Raw genomic sequence first — 23,386 nt, 5'->3', positions numbered from 1 at the left:
TTGTTTCGCAGTAGGGGTCTGAGTGGGGAGGGAGGTTTGGGGCTTGTCTCCCCACGATCCCCCATGTGATCTGTTTTCCTGCCTGTGACTTTCCTTTCCAGAGGGCACTCATCCAGAGCGCTGACATGTCGGAGCCATCAGCAGCGAGCAGCCGAGGGGGAGACAATCTGACAGGAAGAGGGATTAGAGCAGATTGACCCCTGACCCCTCAAGTGCCACTTCATTGCCTCTTGGCAGAAAGAGCCTGAGCCACCACACACATACACACACACACACACGCATGCACACACACGCACGCACACAAACACGCTACACAACCCAACCACATGGATCCCAACACATCCCTAACCTGTCACATTAGTGCACAGAAACACCACATCGGGCCTCATTCCACTCGCTGATGCTGTAAATGAGTTTATCAAATCGCCTCAAACCTTTGTTGGCACAAGCCATCCATTTCAGGTTATCAGCGAACGCCGACTCTCGTCCGATCAGGTAGGGGAAGATCCGCACCTGTGCAGGGGACACGCAGATGTCGACAGATTCAAAGATGGAAGGATTCACAAAAGATGCAAAGCGATGTGTCTCCTCAGTCTCCCACCTTATCCTCCCGTCCTGATTCTATCTGCGTCAGGAGCAAAGAGCGGCTGCATGTTTTTACATCCTCATGAGGGGACAGAGTTTAGCTGCTTTTCCACCTCTTCTGTTTCGTTTACAGTGACTTGTGGATTCCCCCCCCCCCCCCCCCCCCGGTTTTCAGTTCATGCAGATAAATTCAATTATTTCTCTTCGGTTGGGGGTTGGGCACGAGGGCACGTTCCACTGTCCTTTTAGAGAACGCTGCGTGACACTTGGCCAAACCAGTACGGCTCATTGGCTCCAGATGCTTTGCTAAGCATAATGCGTATAGAAAACACTGAATGGCTGCCATATAGCGGCCCTCAGGGTGTATGAGGGGGGGATGGGACACCCTGCCAAATACTGCCCCGTACGCTGCCAAACGCTGCCCACACACATATGCTCGGTAGGGCTGAATAAAAGCCCCTGAGCTGTTGTTTTTACTGCTGTGTGAATAGCACAGCAGTCCATTTGATTTCAATTGCTTTTAGGTCTGACAAAGGATGCCTAACAAAAGAGTTGGGACCAGGAAGAAGTGTTGAGCCGAGCGCTGCGGGGGGGGGGCACGAGGACAGGAGCCTCTGAGGCTGAGCTGCTCGTTCCCGCTCTGCCCTTGAAAGCACTTAATTTCACATGTTTTATTCCTCATGGGGCAAATATTGCTCTGTAATGTGTCAACACATAGAAAAACATCACACCGACATGGGGTTTTACATTACAGAGTTAGTAATGAAGGACGAAACCAATTCCTCCAAACGTCACAGGCAGAGCTCCAGCCGGCATATCGAGTATTAAAATGTACATCTATCGCTGAAGCAGGAAAAAGTGCAGCGCAAGCGGGAAATTCTGAGAAGGACACGGGTAGCGTTGAACATTAGGTACCCTGTGGGACAGGAAGAGAGAGAGAGACAGGGAAGGAAAGGAAAGAGAGAAAGAGAGAGGGAAACTCACCTTTCTTTCTGGCCAGTTGTGCCTCTCAAAAACGTTGTCGTACATTTGAGTCGCCCCGTCGGTCACCAGCATTATGGCCTGGCTGCACAAGCTGCCACGACCAGTCTGATTGAACTGCAGAGAGAAACACAGCACGTGTGGATTCATACAAAAAACAATTCTACGTGTGTTTTAGTTTTAAACTTATAACAGCGATGTCTGATATGGCGGCTGTGAGGCCATCGGTTAATAAAATACAGATAATGTCTCTGTAAATAAACTTGAGGAATGAGCTGCACTTTATTGTGAGGGAAGAAGATGCATGATGGTAATTAAGTGGTTTATTGACCTGTAACAGGGAATGTGGTGAGAGAGAGAGAGAGAGAGGAGTTTGTCGAGACACACTCACAGACTGAAACCTGCTGAGTGCTGCAGCGTACAGGCCAAGTAACACACACACACACACACACATACAAATGCAGTGCATACACAGAAATGAAATGATGCCACTAGTCAGTCATGTATTGCAGTGGGGATATAGCGATTCGTTCACTGACCAGAAGGTTGGCAGTACAATCCCCGTCCCCCCCCCTACTCCCAGTACCCTAAATTTCCTCTGACGGCTGTGTGTATGAGTGATGTATGCCGGAGAAAGAGCTGCACATAGATGCACTGTGGTAGATGGCATAACTTTACTGTAAAGCACTTTGAGTCATCATGACTGAAGAAGTGCTAAAAATAAAAATACAGACCATTTGCGATTTAATGTGAACTCACAACGATTCTGTAACAGTCTGTCACGAATTCCAGGTGCATTAGTTAAAAATGTAATTCTTGATTTTAGTCTGTGATAACGTTCTGGCCAGCCAGGGAAATAAATGCTCCGGGGGGGGTCATGTGAAGTGACAGGTTTGAGATCAACAACAGCGGCGATGTAACTTTAAAAAGGTTTTTTTGTACCAGACATAATCATATAAAAATATGTTTTCCTTTATAGTTTATATTGTTATTAGATTGTGTTTAATCTCAAACTCAAGGAGCCAATTTCTGATAATAAACTTCATCCGTTGGGACAGGTTGTGTGGAGCAGGAGAGGAAATCAACAGGAACGGGATGAAACACTTATTCCAGATTATTAGAGACAAAATATTGTGCTGCACAATTAGATATGATATAACATGGTCATTTAAAACATTTGAATGTTACATATAATGAATTGTTATGCTTATAAGATCATTTTTTACAGGTAGAACTAAAAGCATTGATAGATCTGTTCTATCCAGGTGACCCAGTGAATCATGACAGTGAACCAGCACGAGCAAACCCAGGGAAACTAAAGTGAAGCAGCTAAATGTGATTCAGACAGAAAAGGTCAAAGCAGCCGTCTGTGGGTTTTTTCTCATCAAGCTCAGGAGACAGTTCACTGACAGTAGAGGTTCATGTATTTCACCTGGACCTTGCATATAAGAGGTTTCACATGTGCTCGCCCTCTTCTCTCTCTGCCGTTAGTTGCCAACTTCTTTTTCCTTCATCGTTTTTTCCACCTTTTGCACCATTCAACACATCCTCACCCCTTAGCCCTAAACAATCTGCAATTGCTTTAACCATGTTGTTTGTTTTAGCCACATTTAGTTTAATAAATTGTGCTGTTTCAAATTATTTCCTACATGGACCTATTACGTTTCCCCACACGAGCCAGAGAAAGAGAAGTGGGCAGTGTCTGAAGTCATTACTGAAAGAGTCTTCAGTCTTTGTTTAAGTGTGTGTTATACCATTTGTTTCAGTATCGTCCAGAGTGTGGAAATATAAATGTCACAGATAGAAGACTTATAATGAACAGGGACATTTGAGGACTCGATGTTGATAAAATCTTGAAAATCCTCAGCTCGTTTTGCTGTGGAGCCAATGTTCTTGCTCTGAAATCATTTAAGAATCTGTATTTCATATTCTGTGATAAAATGTGGTGAAATATTTTTATCGTAGTCTTGCTGTTTTCTGATTCTTTGATATCAGCCCCCAGTGAAAACATGTTGTATCGCAGCTCGGCTCTCGTTCAGTTGACTCAATGTAAAAAAATGCTGCAGTGCTCTGCAAGAGCATTTTTCTTTTTTTGATCCGCTCCACGATATAAGGCTGCGTTTTGACTTGACTCACTGGGCAGCGGCACAACAGTGAATTTCGGAAAGCGTGCTGCTGGCTACCTGATTACCATATTCATTGCAGGGCTTTAATTAATCTGACAAATGCAGAGGTAAGAGCTGCACACCCTCTGCTGCAGCGGCGCAGCCAAAGCTCGCCTGAAAGCAGGGAGATAAAAAGAGTGCGGCGTGGCTCCTGGCCTTATCTGCTTTGTGTTCCAATCAGCCACATTATTAATCATTGACATTAATTAGAGCCATTAATCACGCTTCAGAATAGATGTGTCTGTGTTTGGAGGGCGGGATGGGGATAGCACTGGAGCGTTTCAACAGGCTACACACCTCCCAGACGCTCAGATATATTTGACTGGAGTGCTGCTACGTTCTATGATTAGTTGAGAACAGGCAGAACATGATTCAACACTGTCCCTGGAAACAAATGTGGCTTGTAAAATGAATGTTTTCCTACTGTTCTGGTCAAGTGAAGCCTTAGAAATACATTTTGTTTTTATATCCGAGCACACGCACACATTCATTACTTTCTTCTAAAGTAATCAATAAAAAAAGTATTCATTTTGTGAAAGCTCATGAATACTCAACACCATTGTCACATAATCAGTAAACAGAAAACAAGAATTTAGATGATCTGCTTCATGATAAATAATTTCAGTGGAGGATAGACTTGGCGGATTTCTGTTCGAGCAGCGTCCTCATTAAACTGACAGTCACAGTTTACTGTAGTGGAACTTACATCACTCAGGATTGTGAACGCTTCGGTCAGAGCTTCGCCCAGCAGCCCAATCCCTTTGGCAAACAGCTTGTCCAGATGTTCACGGAAATGCTGACAGATAACAATGAAAGTAGGAGACCAAAAAAAAAACACAACGGTTTAAAACATTAATCACACAAATTCAGCCTGATAAAAAAAACCCCACATGCATTAATCACAAGTCAGTTTGAATAGAGACTCACGTCTTTATTGGTTCGGTCGGCCCGCACCAGCGTTCCATTCAAACAAGGCTCCACATAGTGAATCTCCTGATTATACTGAGGAAATATAAACAGTATTTAGATAAAAGAGAATTAAACAATTCCTCTTTGTTTTTTCATGCGAGCCTCAGCACAAGTGTCTCCAAAATATCCAAATAGAAGAGTCTAAAAACATTTACTGACCACAAATAGACTCGAATTAAAGACAAATGTGACTGAGATGAAGATATAACTAAAGTTTAGGTAAAACTTACTGCAATTATGTTGAAGAAGTCGTCATCTCCCAGAGTGTCTAATATGGAGGAGACGGTCTGTCTGGCAATGGTCAGCCTCAGACCTTTCATACTTCCACTAACATCCACTAAGATAACCACATCCTTTGGAGACGTTGCTGCCTGGATATACCTGTGATACATAAGAGTAAATTATACACTATCAAACCCCAACTGTTACAGTAGTGATAATAATTATAATTTGTGCAACAATCTTTTCTCTGGTTACTGGAGGCTCACCACTTTCGATTTCTGCAGTCGAAGCCGATGACGCCGTGTTCATCTGGATGCCACTTCACTCCTGCAGAGTGGATGCAGGAGAGAGGGACGGAGGCAGAATATAAGAGTTTTGCAGAATAAACTCGGACAGAGGATATTTAATAATCAAGATTATAGCAGCCGCATCAAAGTGTATTTTCTCTTTTTTAATTTTCTTCTTATCATGATCAATGTATTTTAAGTTTTAAACATACACACAATGCAGAAACACAGCAGAAACATAACACAGACTGTGACATACAAATCACATCAAACACTATTATAAAAAACCCTACATGCAAGAAAAATGCTCCACAGTTTTTACCTAAATATTTACTACATAGCACCTGTTATCCAGCATTAAGAGGCCTATAGTCAACTGTTCTACATATAAAATAAAACGCTGCCACATAAACACCAAACTTCCACATGGATCCATCCACTGTGAATCTTATCTTTTCAATCTTAATTAAAAAACATGATAGGCTGCAGGCCAGATTGTCCCACGTAAACGGTAAAAGCATTTTTAACCCGAGGGGGTCAAAGTGATATTGAGAAACTGGAGGCAGACATCACAAGCAAATGCCATTTTGGATTTTGTAGAATAAACTCTATATTGTATAAAAAATTGTGCAACACAAATTGTATATGTTAACAGGATGAGTTTGTTGAGATTCTACTGTATAGACTCATTATTGCCAGAATTTCTGCTGTAACATATAAATTGCCTGTGTAATGAAAGCCTGGTACAGTTTATTCCTCTGAGTCATTGACCTCCACTGTTGTCCAGAGACCATTAAAAAGACATCAGCGGCCGCAGGAGCAACGTGTTCCTTCATTATGATGAACACACACACTGTAGTTTATCTTGAGTACAACCACACATCCACCATCCAGCAGCAGTAAATACAAACCAGCACATGTGGCTAAGAATACTCCCTGACAAAGGAAACTACATTATTTACCCGTGACAGAAAAGGTTGCTGAAGTCTATATGCACAGATGTGTCAAGGGATTTTTTTCATCCTTTTTTAAAAAAGTGAAAGTAGCCTATATATTATTTTTTTTACATGTTGAGGTTATTTTTGGCCTTTCATCTAATTCGTTGACAAAAAAGTCAAAATATAAAATAACATTTCACTTTTTTGTGTTTAATGCAGGTAAAATTATTATTAAAACTGAAAACACATCTATTATCTTCGATAGAATCTGTCCAAAACAAGACTTGGGTGGGATTTTAGCGTTTCAATGATGAGAACATTAGTAAGAGAGTGTCTCTCTCTCTCATCTCTCCATTATGTATTTCTTCTTATACATTAAACATATATACACAATCTATATCATTAGTTTCATTTTATCTCGGTGGCTTCACTCCAGAGAGCCGGGTTTCACATCTGTGATGCTCTGATATCTCTGAATGGATCCAGCAGCAGCAGCAGCAGCAGCAGCAGCCACACACTGTTCCTCACTGTGGCTGAAGGTCCACGCTGGCAAATGCTGATTAATTACAGTCTGTATATATGCATCCTCTCTGATGGTCTGTAAAATTACAACATTAGCCAAATCACCCTTTTACTTCTCCTGAATCATTTGTTCTGGGTTTTTTTTTCTCTCCCGCGCTGACAGCTGATAGCTCCCATGGGACGGCCCTTTCTTTTCACACACACACACACACACACACACACACACACACACACACACACACACACACACACACACACACACACACACACACACACACACACACACACACACACACACACACAGAAATAGGAAATGGCAGCACTCACCAGGGTACTGCCTGAAGAAACCCTTGGCGCTCCCAAAGTACTGCCAGATGAGCGTGGGGTCTCTCTCAAAATTATCAACAAACACTCTATTCAAGGCCTCGGACCAGTAAACTCCGTTCACTATGTCAGGATCTGAGGAGGAGGAGGAGGGAAAAGAGACAGGCCAATGAAATGGTGATAATGGTGATAATGGTGTTCATCCTGGACCATCCTGCACAGTGCACAGTTGACCTTTGTACCGTATTGACCCCCCACCCACAAAGAAAAAGGAGATTTAGTGCCTGACTCCATCATCCCCTCCCCTCCTGCTGCTGGATGAGCCTCCCTTTGTGCTGCGAACACGGACTTATGGAGAGTCCATTACAGGCAAACAAAAGCAGCCCAGGCGACACACAGGGAGAGGTGACACACTCTGTTATACAACAAGAAAAGACCCAGCAGCTTCCCAATGAGCAACATCTTTCCCCGGCCCCGCCTCCCTCGGCTCTCTTTCTGAAGTCGTTGAATTGTGTGCTTTCTCTTTCAGCCTGGACAGCTATCGATCCACCCCGAACTCCACTTCTCCCAGACGGTAACACTGATACAGCCTCAGCCACCATCCCTCTCCCTTTCACCTCTCACTTTCCTCCCCCCCCCTGTTCATCAGCCCACTGTGGTTAAATAACCCCACACATAATCCTGTCCTCTGGCTGCATGGCCCCTCACCTTTGTTGTACATGTTGGTGGGCACCTGCACCACGCTGAGGCTCAGGTTGACCGACAGGTTATTGAAATGGTCGTTGGGCTCCAGGAGGAACTCTGCGCCGAGCTCCACGTTGTTACCTTCCTCGTCCACCTCGTTGATCAGCACAGCGTTGAAGTATTCATACTGAGGAGAGGAGCGAATGTGAAGGATGTTAGAGGCACTGTACAGTTTTCATATTCACAAGGACAGTCTTGTACCTTATTTATCTTTATGAATCTGCCTTACAAATACTCACATGTACATGTACACTGGAGGTTTTTTGTTGCTTTATTGATTCCTCCTGTAATTACTGTTCATTACGAGATCCCTTGCTTTTTATGATTTTATTGCACAGTAAGTGACGGGAGACAAAATCCACAGTCCTCACTCCAGTGGCAGATCTAAGATTTTTCTAAGTCAGGGGCCATAAAGGGGCCACAATTTATGCTGCAGGATCAATAATATGTCCAACATCTATGTTCAATTCCTTTTTCAGTGATGTGCAAATTTAAGTCCTTCCTAGGTTTACTGTTGGCTCTAAAGCCACACGTCATTAAATATATTTGGAAAATTGTTTCTTGTTCAAGCACATTATGTACTTCAAAAAAACTTAGAAAATAAAAAAATCTTAACAAATTGTCATACTTATTGTTAGATAGTGATTAGTGTATTAAAATAAGGACTACTAGCAGGACAGGGACACTTCAGAGGCCAGTCGGATTTCAGCTGGGGCCAGTGCCCTCTTAGTCCCACCCCTGGTTTCGCCCCTATACCTCACTTGAAAAAAACTTATAAAATTCCTTTTTTTTCCGGGTTTGAGGCTCAGTGTTAATAACAATGCGAGGGAACCATTATAATGATGCGTGTAGTCTACATATGCCCTCACAATAACAAGCCATGAGATAAGAAATGATAAAATAAGACAGCTGACTTGTGAAGAAGGATTAGAAGAAAATAAAGCAAATGGCACAATGAAATCAGAACATTTCCCTAAATTTTCTATCAGCTACAAATCATTTTTTTTCACAATATATAATTACAATAATATACCATCAAAAAGTAATATACAATTATATAGTTTTTACATTGCATAAGCTTGTCCGAAGCAAGTTAGAAGCATTTGGGTTCCAGCCTCTTGCTCAAGGACATTTCAACATGTGAGCATGAGCGGTAGATGAGGAATTAAAGGCTGACTCGCTCGACAACCTGAGCTACACCAACTCTTAATTAACAGCCATTAAGTACATGACAGTTTGGAAATTTTATGTCAAAGTTTAGTCAGCACCATTTTTTTCTAATGCCTCCATTTGTGAGAATGTACGTGAAGTATTGCAGTTGTCTCTGGTGTCTAAGAATGTGCACGGAGAGCTTCCCGGCTGCCAGAGAAAAGTCTGGCCTTTCTTAAGTGAAACCCAACAGTGTGTCTGTCCTGTCCTTCACTCCCTATGCCGCCGCACGAGAAATACTTCATCCCGTCTGAGCAGCCTCTCTGTGGCCTCTGGTCCTCATTGTCTGCGCGGAGAGAGGGAACGAGAGGGGAGCGACGGAGGTAGAGAGGGGAGAGAGGGGAGAGATGGGTGATGGACTCTGCAGCATCACACTCGGGGGAGGCCGCGCAGGCATCACCATCAAGCAGCCCCTGACAGCTCATACCACGCCTGAGCAGCTCTCTGACGAGCTGCGGTGGGGCGAAGGGGAGGAGAGAGCCGCAGAGGGCGGGAGAGAAACGTGCACCCTCAGCAGAAGTGATAGTGCTGTGGAGAGGCACGTTAACCACCGGGGTTATTACTGTGGAGCAGGCCATGGGACACTGCAGCTCTCCGAGACGCCCCACTGACTCTTACACCACTGCAGTTATCTGGAGGCCCTGCAGCAGAGACCAGCCCCTCACTGCAGACTGCTGGGCCTTTACTGTAGAACCAGGCAGCAGTGTGTGGAGGTGGTGGTTCTCAACCAGTACAACTCTGAACCCTTTAGGTTTAACAGGCCCTGCACTTAAATTACAACTAATATCATCCTTTCCTGATGTTATAATCACATTCTTCAAGAGGAAGATTTTTTTTTAAGATGTCGTTTGATTAAGTACATGTTTAACAAGGGAATTTAATAAAATACACTTCACTTAAAAACATCTGCATTATTATTTTGAACAATCAGTAGCATAATAATGTAGGCAGTGCAATACATTTCATATTGTTAAGAAACTCCCATGGTAGCAGTGGGCCATTCCAAAATAACATGTATTTCTAAAATTGTTAACACACTTTTTTTCCAATTAAATTCTGTTTAATTTTCTATTATACTAAATACAAAGTAAACAATGATTCCTAAATTACACAACAAAAGGCTAATAATATATTTTTACTGATGCTGCAAACTGTTTCCACAAAGTCAGAAATGTAATCTACAGAATCTACATTAAAAACTACAGAATCCGACTCCACAAAAAATTAAAACGTGTTTATTCCATTGGTCTGCACCTCTTGCTTATTTGAAATGCTAAAACAATAACCTCATGAGCCACTACATATCTTCCTTACTTTGAAAGTATAATAGAGGCATTTTCTAGGCCCACATAAATGTTAAAAACCTGCACTTATAATAAATAAATATTACTAGAGATACATTTCTGAAAAGCCAAGTTTCTGCTGCTCCATCAGACGTGATCTGCACAGCCTTGAACCGCAGACACCCGGGTCAATGCAAAACACCCGACTGTGCTGACACCAAGCAGCCGAGATAAGGGCGGCGGGCTTATCTCCTCGTGGTCAATGAAATGGTGCATGAAGAATGTGCGGTGTCAGAGGAGGCGAGCTCGGCTAAATGATGCCACAAGGAGTAATATTATAGCATCACATCATTACAGCAGGTGGATATTGAATTTTTTCTTATTATTTTTTATACCCTTGAAAATGAAATTTCAGTGATAGGCCTGTGCTGTATAGCTACCAATAACTGACAATAAAAAAGAAGAATACAAGAATTGTAATCATTTTTTCCTGTGCTTTATAAAAAATACATTGATAGTTGGAACATTATTTCTCTATAGCAAAAAAGAGAATAAAATATAACTTAACTGTGTTAATTTGATAGAAATGATTTTAAAGTAATTTTTAGAAAACCATGTCTTCAAAAAATATGAAGCATGTAATTAATGCCAGTGTATTTTACAAAGTGAGTCCACGATAACGTTATTTGATCTGAAAATTGTATATAAAGTGACTTTATATTAAGAAGATGGAAACCTTGTTTTATTAATAGCACTTTAAATATGATTTAACAAAATGATGCAAAGAGAATAAATACAATTAAATAAACCTTTGAATTGAACTGTAATTGTGTGTTTGTAGATCTGTTTCAGAAGTGCAAAGAAGAAAAGTGTTGGTTAAAAAAACATTTCCTTAGAAACTCTCATTTTCTTTAACCTGTGTTGTTACAGACGTGTGAGCGGGCGGAGAACAAGGTGACTGAAATGTGTTGGGATGATGTAAATGCTTATATTAACTGTAAGTGCTGCCGTTGTTTCAGTGGTGTTTTGTTGCTCCAGTGCGTTTCCAATCTGGAGCCATGAGAGTGAAACAATGCGCCGCGTAAAAGTGTTCCATTCATCTTAGTCCACACACAGAGAGAGAGAGAGAGAGAGAGAGAGAGAGAGAGAGAGAGAGAGAGAGAGAAGGGGGGGGGGGGGGGGTAGAGGGAGCAGTAACAGACGACAGGAATGCTGCATTACCTCTGCAGAGACTCAGGCAGCTCTGTGCGCAATGAGAGTGGCTAAATTATTTTTACTGAGCAGATTCTGAGGACATGAGCGGATCCTGCGAGGTGTGATTAAAATTAAGACGTGTCCCATGATTCTCTGAGCATTAGCCCATGTTACTGCAAAGACTTGAGCCACTGAAGCATTATATATCTGCAGAGGAATTCTACACATGTCCTCCTGCAGCTCAGCCTCTGGTTTTGCGCACAGACGCAGCGACTTTGCCCGACAGGCCCGTAATGTTCTTTACAGTTGCTCCGTTACTGTACGTGGAACTCTAAGATTTGCTTTTTGAGATTTGTTCCAGTGAGTTATGACAGCAGGGCGCCGCAGCCTTCAGTGTGTGAGGCTCATCTTATCAGAGGAACATTATGAATCACAGCGCTGACAGGACATCAGTGTGAAGGACGCAATTAAAGACTTTTAAGGCCTATTACCCTTCTCTCACCTTGCAGCCGCTCCTCCCCTGGCCGACAAAAAAAATGATCCAACCCGGTCTGACGCAAATGACACATTTTTTATAATTATGTCTCCACTTTTCTTTTCTATTCTTATTTTTCCCCTCACCTGCAGGTCCGGATTGTCCTCGTGTTGATGGTGCGCTTCCTCTGCCGCCTCCACCAGCCGCTGAGGAGGGAAACGATCGGTTAATAAGACCACTGCTTTTACGCACATGATTAAAAGTTTATATAAACAATATATATAAATGTAGAAACCACCATTTCCCAACGTCCTGTATAAACCTTATATAAATGCGACTACCGGCGTTTCAAAGTCTGCCACAAACTTTCCAGAAGGCCTCTATAGAGCATCTACTCCCGAGGAGTTTCTTTTACCCTCTGCTGCTCTTTGAATTTCTCAAACTTCGCTCTGGTGCTTTGTTATTTCCACATCTGAACAAATGTCAGCCCACTGGAGGACCACAGCCAGGGCGTACAATCAAATCTGGGTGAAATCAACATTTGCTGCCCAAATGTTGAGTCCCCCCCCCCCTTGTCATTCCAGGACAGAAACATGTATGTAGAAAATGTGGGCCATCGCTGTGCGGGGTGCAGGTGTGAAATGACTGATGGAGGCAGGACTGGGGGGGGGGGGGGCGGGGGGTTCCCACAGTGCACCAGCAGCAGTTACGGTCTATAGTTCCTCCTGTAATAACTCGTTTCAGGAAAATGTGCTTGACTCTGTTTTTCTCGCACAGTCCGGTCACTCTCGCCTCCCGTAGCCGAGCGGATATAATTAACATCAGTCACATCATGTGTCAAAATAACTGCAATACAAACACAACGCTGAGCCGCGGTGGCCACGTTCAATTGACCTTGTGGCGCAGAGATCTCCTGTCGTCAGCAGCTGGGAAAATAAATAAAGCCATGGAGGAAATGGGAAGTTTTCTATTTGCTTCAGACTGGTGCGTAATTTTCACCTTCAACGCTTTATTAAGGTCAAGGTCTCGTTTAGCTTTTTTATATCAAGAGCAATAATGACGTCATCGGTTGTCACGCATGTGCCGGTGAGACGTGAGTGTGTTTTTATTTATTTTTTTAATTTGTAGGCCAAGTCAATTGCTTTCACATGGTACAAAGAAACCAGGTTTATTAAATTAAGCGCCCTCCTGCCGGTGTAATTTATGGAATTGGTATGAATTGTCACCCACATGGGATCAGGCTGGGAGAGATAAACGTTATCATTACCCAGCAGTCCCTGCGAGGTGCAGCATTAAAATGGTTACAAGCTCCCGAGGCTGCTGCTGCTGCTGCTGCTGCTGAGGCTCTGACTCTGACTCCAGCTCAGACCTGGACTGAAATAAACTAGATACAAGAGCATGTTCCAGACGAACCTCTGACACCGGCAACCAGGACAAAAATCATCTTTGAATACAGCGATCTTTACATTACATGAGCTCATAAACTCAGGTAATGCCATGATTCCCAATGGATTCATTGGACCATTTAAGTAAAATTATAACACCCTCATTATTTCAAAAATAATAAAACTATCGATCATTAAAATCATAAAGTTTAAGGAAAGCTAAATATTACAGAGGTGCCAAATTGCACAATAGTAAAATGTAAAACGACTGATGCAGAATGACGCTGCACTGAGAGCAACTGGATGTTACAACAACTGTACAATAAGAGCTATTAGCACAGTAAGTGAATGAAACAGGCACAGATGCTGCACCTCAGTAATGAAAGGCTTTAGAAGTGTAGATTTGTAATCCCACCCCTGATTAAAATAACCACAGAGAGACGGGTGTTTTTCCTTCAGCGCACCATTAGATGTAAATGCTGTGTATTTTATAAAACAGTTTCTCGTCTTGATGACCACACAAAGGGCTTTACTGTACAGTTTTGCCATTCAGCCATTCACACACACATACATATGACACTGTATCTGTCATACATCACTAAAACACTGATGGCACTGCTGTCAGGGCATTTTGGGGTTCTGTATTTTGCCCAAGGAGACTGGGATCAAACCTCCTACCTTCTGGTTAGTGGGTGACCCGCTCTACCCCCTCAACCACAGGAACCCCAAAATAAGAACAAAGACCCTCCCTCAAGAGAAAAATTAAAATAAAAACATTATATAAAACTCTCCTCCATCTCTGATGCTCTCCCCCACACCCGGATCATTTGAATACAGTCCCTTACCCCTGAAACAAAATGAAAGAAAGGAGAACACATATATTCTTTTTCAAGCCAGATGTTAACTCACCCTGGTGGCCTCTGCTTTTTTGCGGAACATCTCCTCCATCTTCAGAGCCAGATTTTTGACCAGCTTCACTCCATCGATTTCTTCCACTCGGACAGACTTCTCCAATTCTTTATATTTCTGAAAAAAACCCCACAGAAAACAACAGTGTGGCATTGACACAGAGGAAAACTGAAAAATCTCATGACACTAAAAACATTATGGAAGTTTATAGGCAATTAGCTCAACTACATAATTAAAAAGAAACATAAAATAAGACATAATTTCATCACTTCAGGGGGTCTTAAAACTTTCACTAAATTCGAGTAAGTCAAGGAAAAAAGAACACATATAGATAACATCCTTGTTATTTGTGTGTTCTGCAGCATTTCAGAGGACCACTGCTCCACAGAGATTGGGAACTGTTAAACGAGGCTTATAAGCCTTCACATGTTGGCTGACAAGCTGCATGCAGCCAGTCTCAGATGAACGGCTGATAAAAGCCTCTGCAGCACACAATGATTGATTGTCTTTATCTGGTCTCAGTCATTGGCTGCACACGCCGCGTCTCCCTCCCTGATTGGATGGAGAGGGCCCTGTTGGGTGGCCGTTGGGGGGGCGGGGCCGGCTCTGGAGGCTATGCATGGTAAGAGGGTAATTGAAATGGAGTCAAAGCACAGGAGAAAGATAATAATGTGTCAAGCTCGGCTGATTCTGGGTAATGAAGTACACCTCACATCATGCTGATTCTGCTGGATGCACAGGACCTCCAGTGATACAGAACAAAGCCCGCCACAGCTCCGAGGAATATAACATTACATAATACCACACCTGCCCGGCACACACACACACACACACACACACACACACACACACACACACACACACACAAACACACACACACACACACACACACACACACACACACACACACACACACACACACACACACACACACACACACGCCTGATGAAAACAAAAGCATGTTCCTCTCTCACTGTCCAGTCAGCCACATCACACACACACACATGTCCCACAACCTTATCTAAAAATAAACCCAAACCACAATGGGCTCAAACACATTACACGTTTTGTGCATGGAACGCACAAAAAATACACACACATCAGTACATGAGGCGACAAATTACCTACTGAAAGGAAGAGTGTGGGCTCGCAGTGGAGCAGAACAGTTCATTTCACGCCTGTCCTCCTCGCCTCAGCACCCTCAGTCCCCCAGTCCCCCTCCTCCTCCTCCTCCTCCTGACTCACACTCCTCAAGTCTCAAGTGGAGGTTAAGCCCCATCCATCAAAAGCACTGATCATGATTATTGATCAGAGTAGTGACCAGTGCAGGAGTGAGGTCTGCCTGCCAGCGGCAGCCTGACGAGCCTCAGTGTTTCCCCAGTTTGGCAAAAAGTCTTATTGGAAGCGAGTAATTCATCATAAAAGAATCTAATGATCAGCCTTAATGAGAAGCCCCTAACGACCCGTCACTTCCCTCACAGCTCACTGCTTTGTGCTGACTGGCTCCGCACAGCTTTCTGCAGACATGCATCCATGAACAGGAGCATGAGAAAAGTGCTTACACACACAAAAAGGGAAGAAATCTGCAAAAAGTGATTTTGGACAATGATACAATTCAGATTTTGTAACAAAGAGGAGAAAGTGATACATTGTGCTTCAGCTTCGATCACACATTTGCACTCAAATCTTAATTGTAATGAAATGTCACCTCAGAGCAGGGAGGTCCCAGGTTTGGACCCTGGAGCCGTTTTCTAAACGCTGTTTGAATGCTCTCCCCATGTTTGCGTGGATTTCCTCTGGGCGTTCCGCTTTCCTCCCAACCTCCAAGACATGCAGTGGAGCTTTTAGAATTAATCCTGCTGCTGCCCTTCCCGGAGGCGATGGCCTCAGAGCTGGAGTTGGTCCCAGGACGTGGCGCTGTGATGGCCCATAGCTCCTAAAGCAGAGAGGAGACGAATGAAGGGAGAGAAGGAGAGTTACAGAGTGTCTCATCTGAAATGCATCTATACATCATTGATGAGAGCAGATAATCAGAAACCACTGTGCACTGTCATATGGTGCAATAGATGTAAATATGTTGACAATGAAACTTGAGTGTTGATGCTGTAGTTTGTCCTGTTCTTGAAATGCATCATTGCACTGTGTCTCTAGGCAATTCTGTAAACACCTTGAGCACAGTGCAGTCGAGTTTGACACCACAATGACATCTTCAAACCATAGATCTGAGTCGACAAACCAACAGCTGAAATAGATCATCTGAAACTGGACGTTTTAGGTCATGTATGTATCACATGATGTATGAAATGACATGACATCTAGGAGTATACATTTTTGCAGCGTTCAGTGTATTTAAAGTCAGTGGTGGTCTTTTCACTGCATTCTCTAAAAAACAAAACAATAGTAATCAAAGGCAACGACACATTTTAGTCGATAACCTTATTTAGAAGCCGTTGTGGGAGCCTGCTGTGTTTATGATGCATGTGCACACGTGCAACACCAGGGACCCTGTGGGTTCGTTGTTTTAAAAACTCATTCAGACACCAAATCTCTACTTCAAGTCTAGTGCAGATCCCATTGTTTTAAAATGACACTTAATATGCCACACTGCATTCTGGGGAAACATTGTGTGAACCAAAACTACCACAGAGCTGATGGATATTTCTTTCTTTAAATATGGTGCATTTTCAGTGTTATAATAACTTTTCATGATAGCATCTAGTGTGAAGGCTTGTGCAGTTTGTGGATATGCTTTTGTGCCATGTCTCAGTATTTTCTATTCTTTTCTCTCTTTCTGTAAAGCGCATTTTTCCATAATGTATCCTAACGACATCATTAGACTTTGATCCATTTAAAAAATGCCAAAGGGTATGAATGAAATGTCTCAAACCACATCACACACATGCTGTTTATTTCCCACATTCCTTACTGTACCGAAACACATGAGCGTCACACAGAGCGTGTGCCGTATGCACTGTATCCCTGGACTGTATCACTGCAGTGCAGTTTGCAGCATTCACACAGCGGAGCTTCACCTCCAGCTGTTTACTTCACACTCTCTGCTCTGGTCCTCGTGTAACAGTTCACCATTTATCCACCTCCGACCACCTTCATAAGCTGCATGCTTGTGAACACAGAGCACACCTCTGCCATCAAGTGGTCACACATGTAAATCTACTGCCCTAGAATATCGCTCGTCCTTTTCCAGTTTTCACTTGTTCGTCATATCACCGCCCCTTTACCCACCATCCAACCCCACAACACACATTCAATTTGTCTCCTGGTCGCTTTCTTATCCAGAGGGTGAAACTCTTGACTCCAGAGAGTTGACTGGAGAGATGGGATGAGAGATGAGGAACAGAGCCGTGGTTAATGGGCCGTATCAAGTACAAACACATGTGCTCTCTCTCTCTCTCTCTCTCTCTCTCTCTCTCTCTCTCTCTCTCTCTCTCTCTCTCTCTCTCTCACACACACACACACACACACACACACACACACTGAGATGCAGGTCTCCTTCTCAGCCAGTCTCCTTCAGAACAACGCATCAGCATTCAGCTGCGACACCAAAGTGTCTCTGCAGTCATTAGAGAGGGAATACAGCCTTACACCGTACGATGTGTGTAACTACATGACCGTCAGACAAAGAGAAAGATCAGTGGTGCCCACACAAGACTCAGGAAATAAGAAGAGTACCTTCTGCAGTAACTGGGATCCAGAGTATTTTGCAGAAATTGATTTAATTTCTCCACCAAACGCTGAGGCCCAGAGCTTTACCCTAAAAAAAAGACACAAAATAGACAAAGAAATAACACTTCAGCCAATAGACTCACAGATATCATGGACAAATGTATAAATAAGTTTAATTATAAATGTAAAAACAAATACGTGGAAAAGTAACAGACTGACTTACTTTTAGAAATAGAAATTATTGCCCAGACTTATTGTATTTATTGAATATTCCATGCTCTCAATCAAATCTGCTGTTTAAGCATTTTATGTTTATTCATTCTTCTTTTTTCTGACATGATCCATCAAAATGAAGTTGTCATGGCCCAGTGGTTCTGACCTGTAGGTCCAGACACAGGATGCTTGTAATTTGAATGATCTATATACTGTAAATATTGGAGCATCTTCTCTCTAAGAAGACTCTAAAACTCTAAATGAAACAGTAGTGTACCTAAAATATGAAATAAAGATGACTGCAACAACCCTTCAGGAAACAAATGTTTCAAGAGAGTGACCTGATTTATTTATTCAAAAATTATTTGCAAATTATTTTCAATAATCTAAATTTAAGGATTTGTATTTTTCTTGCGGTTGAGATTTCCTAAAAATGTTATAATTTGATTATAGTTGATATTCTGTTCTCTGTTGGTTTACAAAATCTTTAGGATTTCTGAAGTAACAATATGCGTTTTAAACTAAATGAAACATTTGAAAAGCTTCCAGTACTGAGTAAAGTAAACGCAGTACTTTAATAGAGCTTTTTTGACAATGTACATAGTATATACGTTCCCACATATAGATTTAAAAGACTCAATATTAAATTAAATGGTTTAAATGGTTTGAATTTATAAAGCGCTTTTCTATTCTTGATGACCACTCAAAGCGCTTTACCCTATAGTGGTTATTATAGTAGTGACATCAGTGTTTTAAAGGACATGATTCAGTATTGAAATTCAATTTATGTCTAAGATTTTTATTTGGGATTTTTCATTGCTAATTGTTGGAGGCAGATCTAGGAAACTAAATCCTGCAGAAGTAAACCAGTACAGTTCAACAAGCCTGCAGTTTGCTGCAGATACAATCTGATTTACAAAGAAAAACAAGATTTAGATGATTTACACATTCAAAAATGTGTGATCAGTTCACTATATAAAACATTGACAGTATTCAATTGCTGTAAAGGGCTAAAGAGCTGTGATTTCGACAAAGTACATTTACAGTTACTATAAAAGTTTGTAAAACTAATTAACAATCGGCCTGCTCTTCATCAATTCTTTATTATTATTCAGTAGGAAAAAAGATTTAGTTAAATGGCTCCGCTGAGAAATTAATCACACAACAAGTCCAACAGATATACAAATGTTTGTCTTCATTTAGGCAGAACTAACAGCCTAACACAAAAACCACAATAAAATAAGACTGAAATATAAATACTGTTTTGCTGTAGCAGTCTTTTCAACTCTGTTTTGAATTCCTCCTGCATTTTATTAATCCTCCAGGTTAGTTGCTAAAATCCCCTCTGTAATTATTTCTTTCTTCCCTCCACCACAACTGTCTGAGAGCTGAGTAAAAGCATTAATAAGGCCTGTGTGGGGGAACACATCTGTGGTCTGTGGTTAAATTTAACTCCATAGAAGAAACTTCATCCCAAGGAAAACGAGCAAGAAACAAACTCAATTTTCAGAGATCTCTATGTGTCAATTCCAAATCTCACAACTTTCACCTGTAAAAATTCCTCGCAATCTATCAAAATGCAAGGTTGGTATTTTACCTGCCACTAAGGTACCAACATGTTAGTTATTTACACGTGAGGATAAAGTTGCAGAGCTGCTTCTCACACTCACACTGACAGGGGGATTCCTTGCTGGGACCCCGCCACCTCCACCACATTCAAGCCGACGAAGATCCAGAGCAGAGGGAGGCTGCTGCTGCACATGTGGGAGGAAATGCTCCTCCAGTTCCCCAGCATCTTCATCTCCGCTTAATGAAAAATATATATATTTATGTACAGTAGATTCAACAATAAAGTCCCCGCTCCAGCACCGTGTTGGACCCCGGTGCACCTTCTCTCCTCCGGCAGCACGTACACTACTGTATCTGAGAGAGAGAGAGAGAGAGAGAGAGAGAGAGAGCATCGCCCTCCATCCTCTGCGCTCCCTCACTACCTCTGAAAAGAGGATAAACCCTGAGTCGTCTCTCTGCTGCAGGACGCACGGGTCTTTCTTCCATGAAGCGCGTGGAGGAGGTGTGAAGTGGACACAGTGTGGTTTCTGGAGGGATTCGCCCAGAGAGACACGGGCTGATGCATCAGCTGCAGAGAAAGAGAAAATCCTGTAATCCTGTATCTGTAAAACACTGAACTTTTGTTCTCGTCTGCAGCGCACGTCTCGCGTGCGCGTAAAAAGCAGCCTCAAACTGGAATGAACGCAGACGCTGCATCGCGATGTACACGCTTACCCACTATCTCCAGTCCCCACGCTGCAAAAGCACATAGATCTACACGCGTGCGTTTCGCTAACAATCACTGAAGTGTGATGATGTCGTGCAGGGATGTTTTGCAGAGCACGAGGGTGAAGTGTGGAGATGTAGCCTGGTGTTCAAAGGGAGAACTCCCACATAAGATGGCGATAATGAGACTGCAGATGTTGGGATGAAGGTTTCAGCAGCACGATGGAAGAAGACAAATCCAGGAACAGATTATTCTGTCAGTGATTGGCTGAAATCTGGTTAATCACATTAATTCAATTTAATAATTTAATTTAATTGAAGGCGCCAAATCTCAATATACATAATCTGAAGGAATTTTACATTGTGAGAGTTTACAGGACAATCGACAGTTCCCACAATGAGCAAGCACGTGGTGATTGTGGAGAGAAGGAAAAAACATTTTTCCATCCAACAGAACCCGATTCAGTTTGTGTGGTGATGTGCCTCGACAGGTTGGGTAGAGAGGAGAGGAGAGGAGAGGAGAGAGAGAGAGAGAGAGAGAGAGAGAGAGAGAGAGAGAGAGAGAGAGAGAGAGAGAGAGAGAGAGAGAGAGAGAGAGAGTAACTCCTCTTTCCGTTATGTCAGACTGGTTGTTAGAATATAAATAATAATACAACTAATAAGAGTGATACTTATAGATGCACTGATGTTATTAATGACAGCAGCACCAGCAGTAATGACGTATATCGATGACGTCACTCACCAGTAACTTTTTCACGGCTTGGACCTCAGAGATGATTCCAGATGTGTCTCTCTACTGAAGACACACTTCACTCCTCAAACTTTTTGGGTTGTGCAGTAAACTACAAGCTGCACACGCACCATTCCTCCTCCTCTCTGGGCCATGATTAGGAGGCGATAATGATGTCAGGGCAGCGGGCCGGATGATGCAGGGGCTGCTGTCCGTCCACACCCCTCCCTCACCACCATCACCACCACAAGCACAGGAGGAGCAGTGTTTCCACTTGACGCTTTTATTAGTTTAGTAATTGCATCGTACATCAAAGTTGTGAGGAGCCCGTACTGTCTGGGACGTGCCGATAAGCCGTCTGCATGTTGGATGACGGACAATATCATCCAGTCTCTGTGCCCCTCAGCAGCCTCAATGCTTTAATGAACCATCAGCAGAAAATAGAAGTAGTTGTTTGTGCTTAGACACCAAAGAAAGTCCTCAAGTTCTTATTTGTAATGACTGGGATTCAAGTCCTTCAACAAATGAGTCGATATTTTCTCTATGGCTGCTGCGGCAATCTGTGTGTGGGAGTTTCTTTTCGTTGTCCAGCTGATTGGATTTGACTTCCACCTACACAGTGTTATAGGTCAAATGAACACAGCTACATCACATATGGAGAAACATTTGTTCAATAACTGAGTGTTTGACATGATGTAGCTCTGTCCTGGGGTTTCCAATTTGGATTATTCCGACCTGACATGTTTTAAGACACAAAATACTTTTCTTTGAATAGTAGTTATTGTCTGAAATTTACTTTCGACAAAACAAGTGATTTTACCTCATTAACAAAAGATCGCTGACCCAGCTTGAAAAAATTTCAAAATTTAGCTACAAAACAGAGGATGTGATAAAATAGGTCAAAAAGGCACATGACAGAGACAGTTCATTCATTCAGACATATGTACATACATAACTAGATAAATACAGATGAGGGCAAAAAACCCACCAAAAACAGATAAAGTGCTAACATATTAACTGCTCATAAATTTTAAATGTTGTAAATGTGTCAAAAAACACATGATGTTTATGGTAGGTACTGGATTTGTTTTGCAGTCTATTGGTTTAAGCTTACATCCTTTTTCCCAAGACTTCATCGGAGAATCTTCATCTGTCATAAAGATCTGTTAAATCAACAAGCTTCAGCCTGATCCGACCCACTTCCAGGTGGTGGTCAGACAGCTCTGCTTCTCTCTTCACATCCACAGATTTGATGACACAACCACTAAGTCAGTAATTTATCTCAGGCCTCAGCTGTGATTAATGTGTATTTTATATTTCTATGTATTTGCAGTTCTATATTAAATTTGCTTCTTCTGTTTTCAACCTATGTAATTTGTCTTTGAGCATTGTTGAAAACATTATATTCTTCACAACTATTCTTAAGAAGAGGGTTTGTTATACAACGTTATTGTTGTGGACAGGGAGCTTTCAAAGCCTGACCGCTGTTGAACTCTAAACCCAAACAGTGTTAATCTCCATCTTGACTTGATTGGACATGATGTGCTTAGAAGGTGAAACATCGGACACCTGTTGTCATAAATCCAGGGGCTTAACTTCACCTTGTGCCCTCAGCAGACGGGGATAATACACTTCAGACAACCTCCAGCGTCCAACTTATACTCACCCAGGGCTGTGTATCCTCATTCATAAGGTCACATGATGGTAGTGTAATGGTGTAACAGTAATGGTGAAAAGATAACTGCAAAACTAAGTGTAACTAGTTACTTATTTTCGAATACCAGAGGGGTTAAATAAGATCTCAGTGACCCACAGAAAACACAATCCTCTTCAGGACAAATAATAGAAAAAGGAAAACCCTCTACAGTCAAAATATTATACATCATGTGATGTATACTTTTTCAATTATAACACTGCATGGAAAAGATAAAATGACCCTAATAATCCTACAGCTAAGCCTGTAAGCAATTAAAAAATACGTAATAATATGAAAAAGAAAAGCAGGTGTCCAGTCCAGCTGCATATATCATATACTTACTTGTATCTGTTCTTAATGGGATGTGAAATATATAATTTGACTCTAACAATGTACAAAAAAAGATTTAAATAACATGTGAGCTATTCTGAGAGGAGGATGGTCATGCTCACCACCACGGGATTTGCATATTTCCAACCAGCCTGCACAGGGACAGTCGGCATTCCAAATTCAGCCTGTATGTTATATTACATTTGTTCAACTTCAGTGTAGAACTGTGCATCTGTGCTTGATGTTGTCATCTTACCATCTTGATCA

The 23,386-nt window shown here is 42.2% G+C and overlaps 1 protein-coding gene across 2 annotated transcripts in view; it reads right to left on the bottom strand.

Moving 5' to 3' along the window:
- Positions 1 to 20,150, bottom strand: part of cacna2d3 (calcium channel, voltage dependent, alpha2/delta subunit 3) — a 34,015-nt gene extending 13,865 nt beyond the window's left edge. For both annotated transcript variants that reach the window (XR_004613885.1, XM_034586001.1), the window contains exons 1-13: positions 19,760 to 20,150; positions 17,883 to 17,964; positions 15,901 to 16,128; positions 14,193 to 14,309; positions 12,045 to 12,104; positions 7,702 to 7,864; positions 6,997 to 7,128; positions 5,189 to 5,249; positions 4,931 to 5,081; positions 4,659 to 4,733; positions 4,438 to 4,527; positions 1,570 to 1,683; positions 435 to 513 (exon numbers count right to left, since the gene is read on the bottom strand). Coding sequence is in view for 1 of the 2 variants with exons in the window: in XM_034586001.1 (XP_034441892.1) it covers positions 435 to 513; positions 1,570 to 1,683; positions 4,438 to 4,527; positions 4,659 to 4,733; positions 4,931 to 5,081; positions 5,189 to 5,249; positions 6,997 to 7,128; positions 7,702 to 7,864; positions 12,045 to 12,104; positions 14,193 to 14,309; positions 15,901 to 16,128; positions 17,883 to 17,964; positions 19,760 to 19,890 (1,483 nt within the window). In the remaining variant the exon portion in view is untranslated. The remainder of the gene's footprint in view (positions 1 to 434; positions 514 to 1,569; positions 1,684 to 4,437; positions 4,528 to 4,658; positions 4,734 to 4,930; positions 5,082 to 5,188; positions 5,250 to 6,996; positions 7,129 to 7,701; positions 7,865 to 12,044; positions 12,105 to 14,192; positions 14,310 to 15,900; positions 16,129 to 17,882; positions 17,965 to 19,759) is intronic.
- Between the last annotated feature and the right edge of the window lie 3,236 nt (positions 20,151 to 23,386).

Source organism: Hippoglossus hippoglossus, chromosome 5 (assembly GCF_009819705.1).
Source record: "Hippoglossus hippoglossus isolate fHipHip1 chromosome 5, fHipHip1.pri, whole genome shotgun sequence".
In the NCBI taxonomy this organism is placed as follows: Eukaryota; Metazoa; Chordata; class Actinopteri; order Pleuronectiformes; family Pleuronectidae; genus Hippoglossus; species Hippoglossus hippoglossus.
The sequence above is the reverse complement of the archived record's forward strand: the minus strand, read 5'-3'. Positions and strand labels throughout refer to the sequence as shown.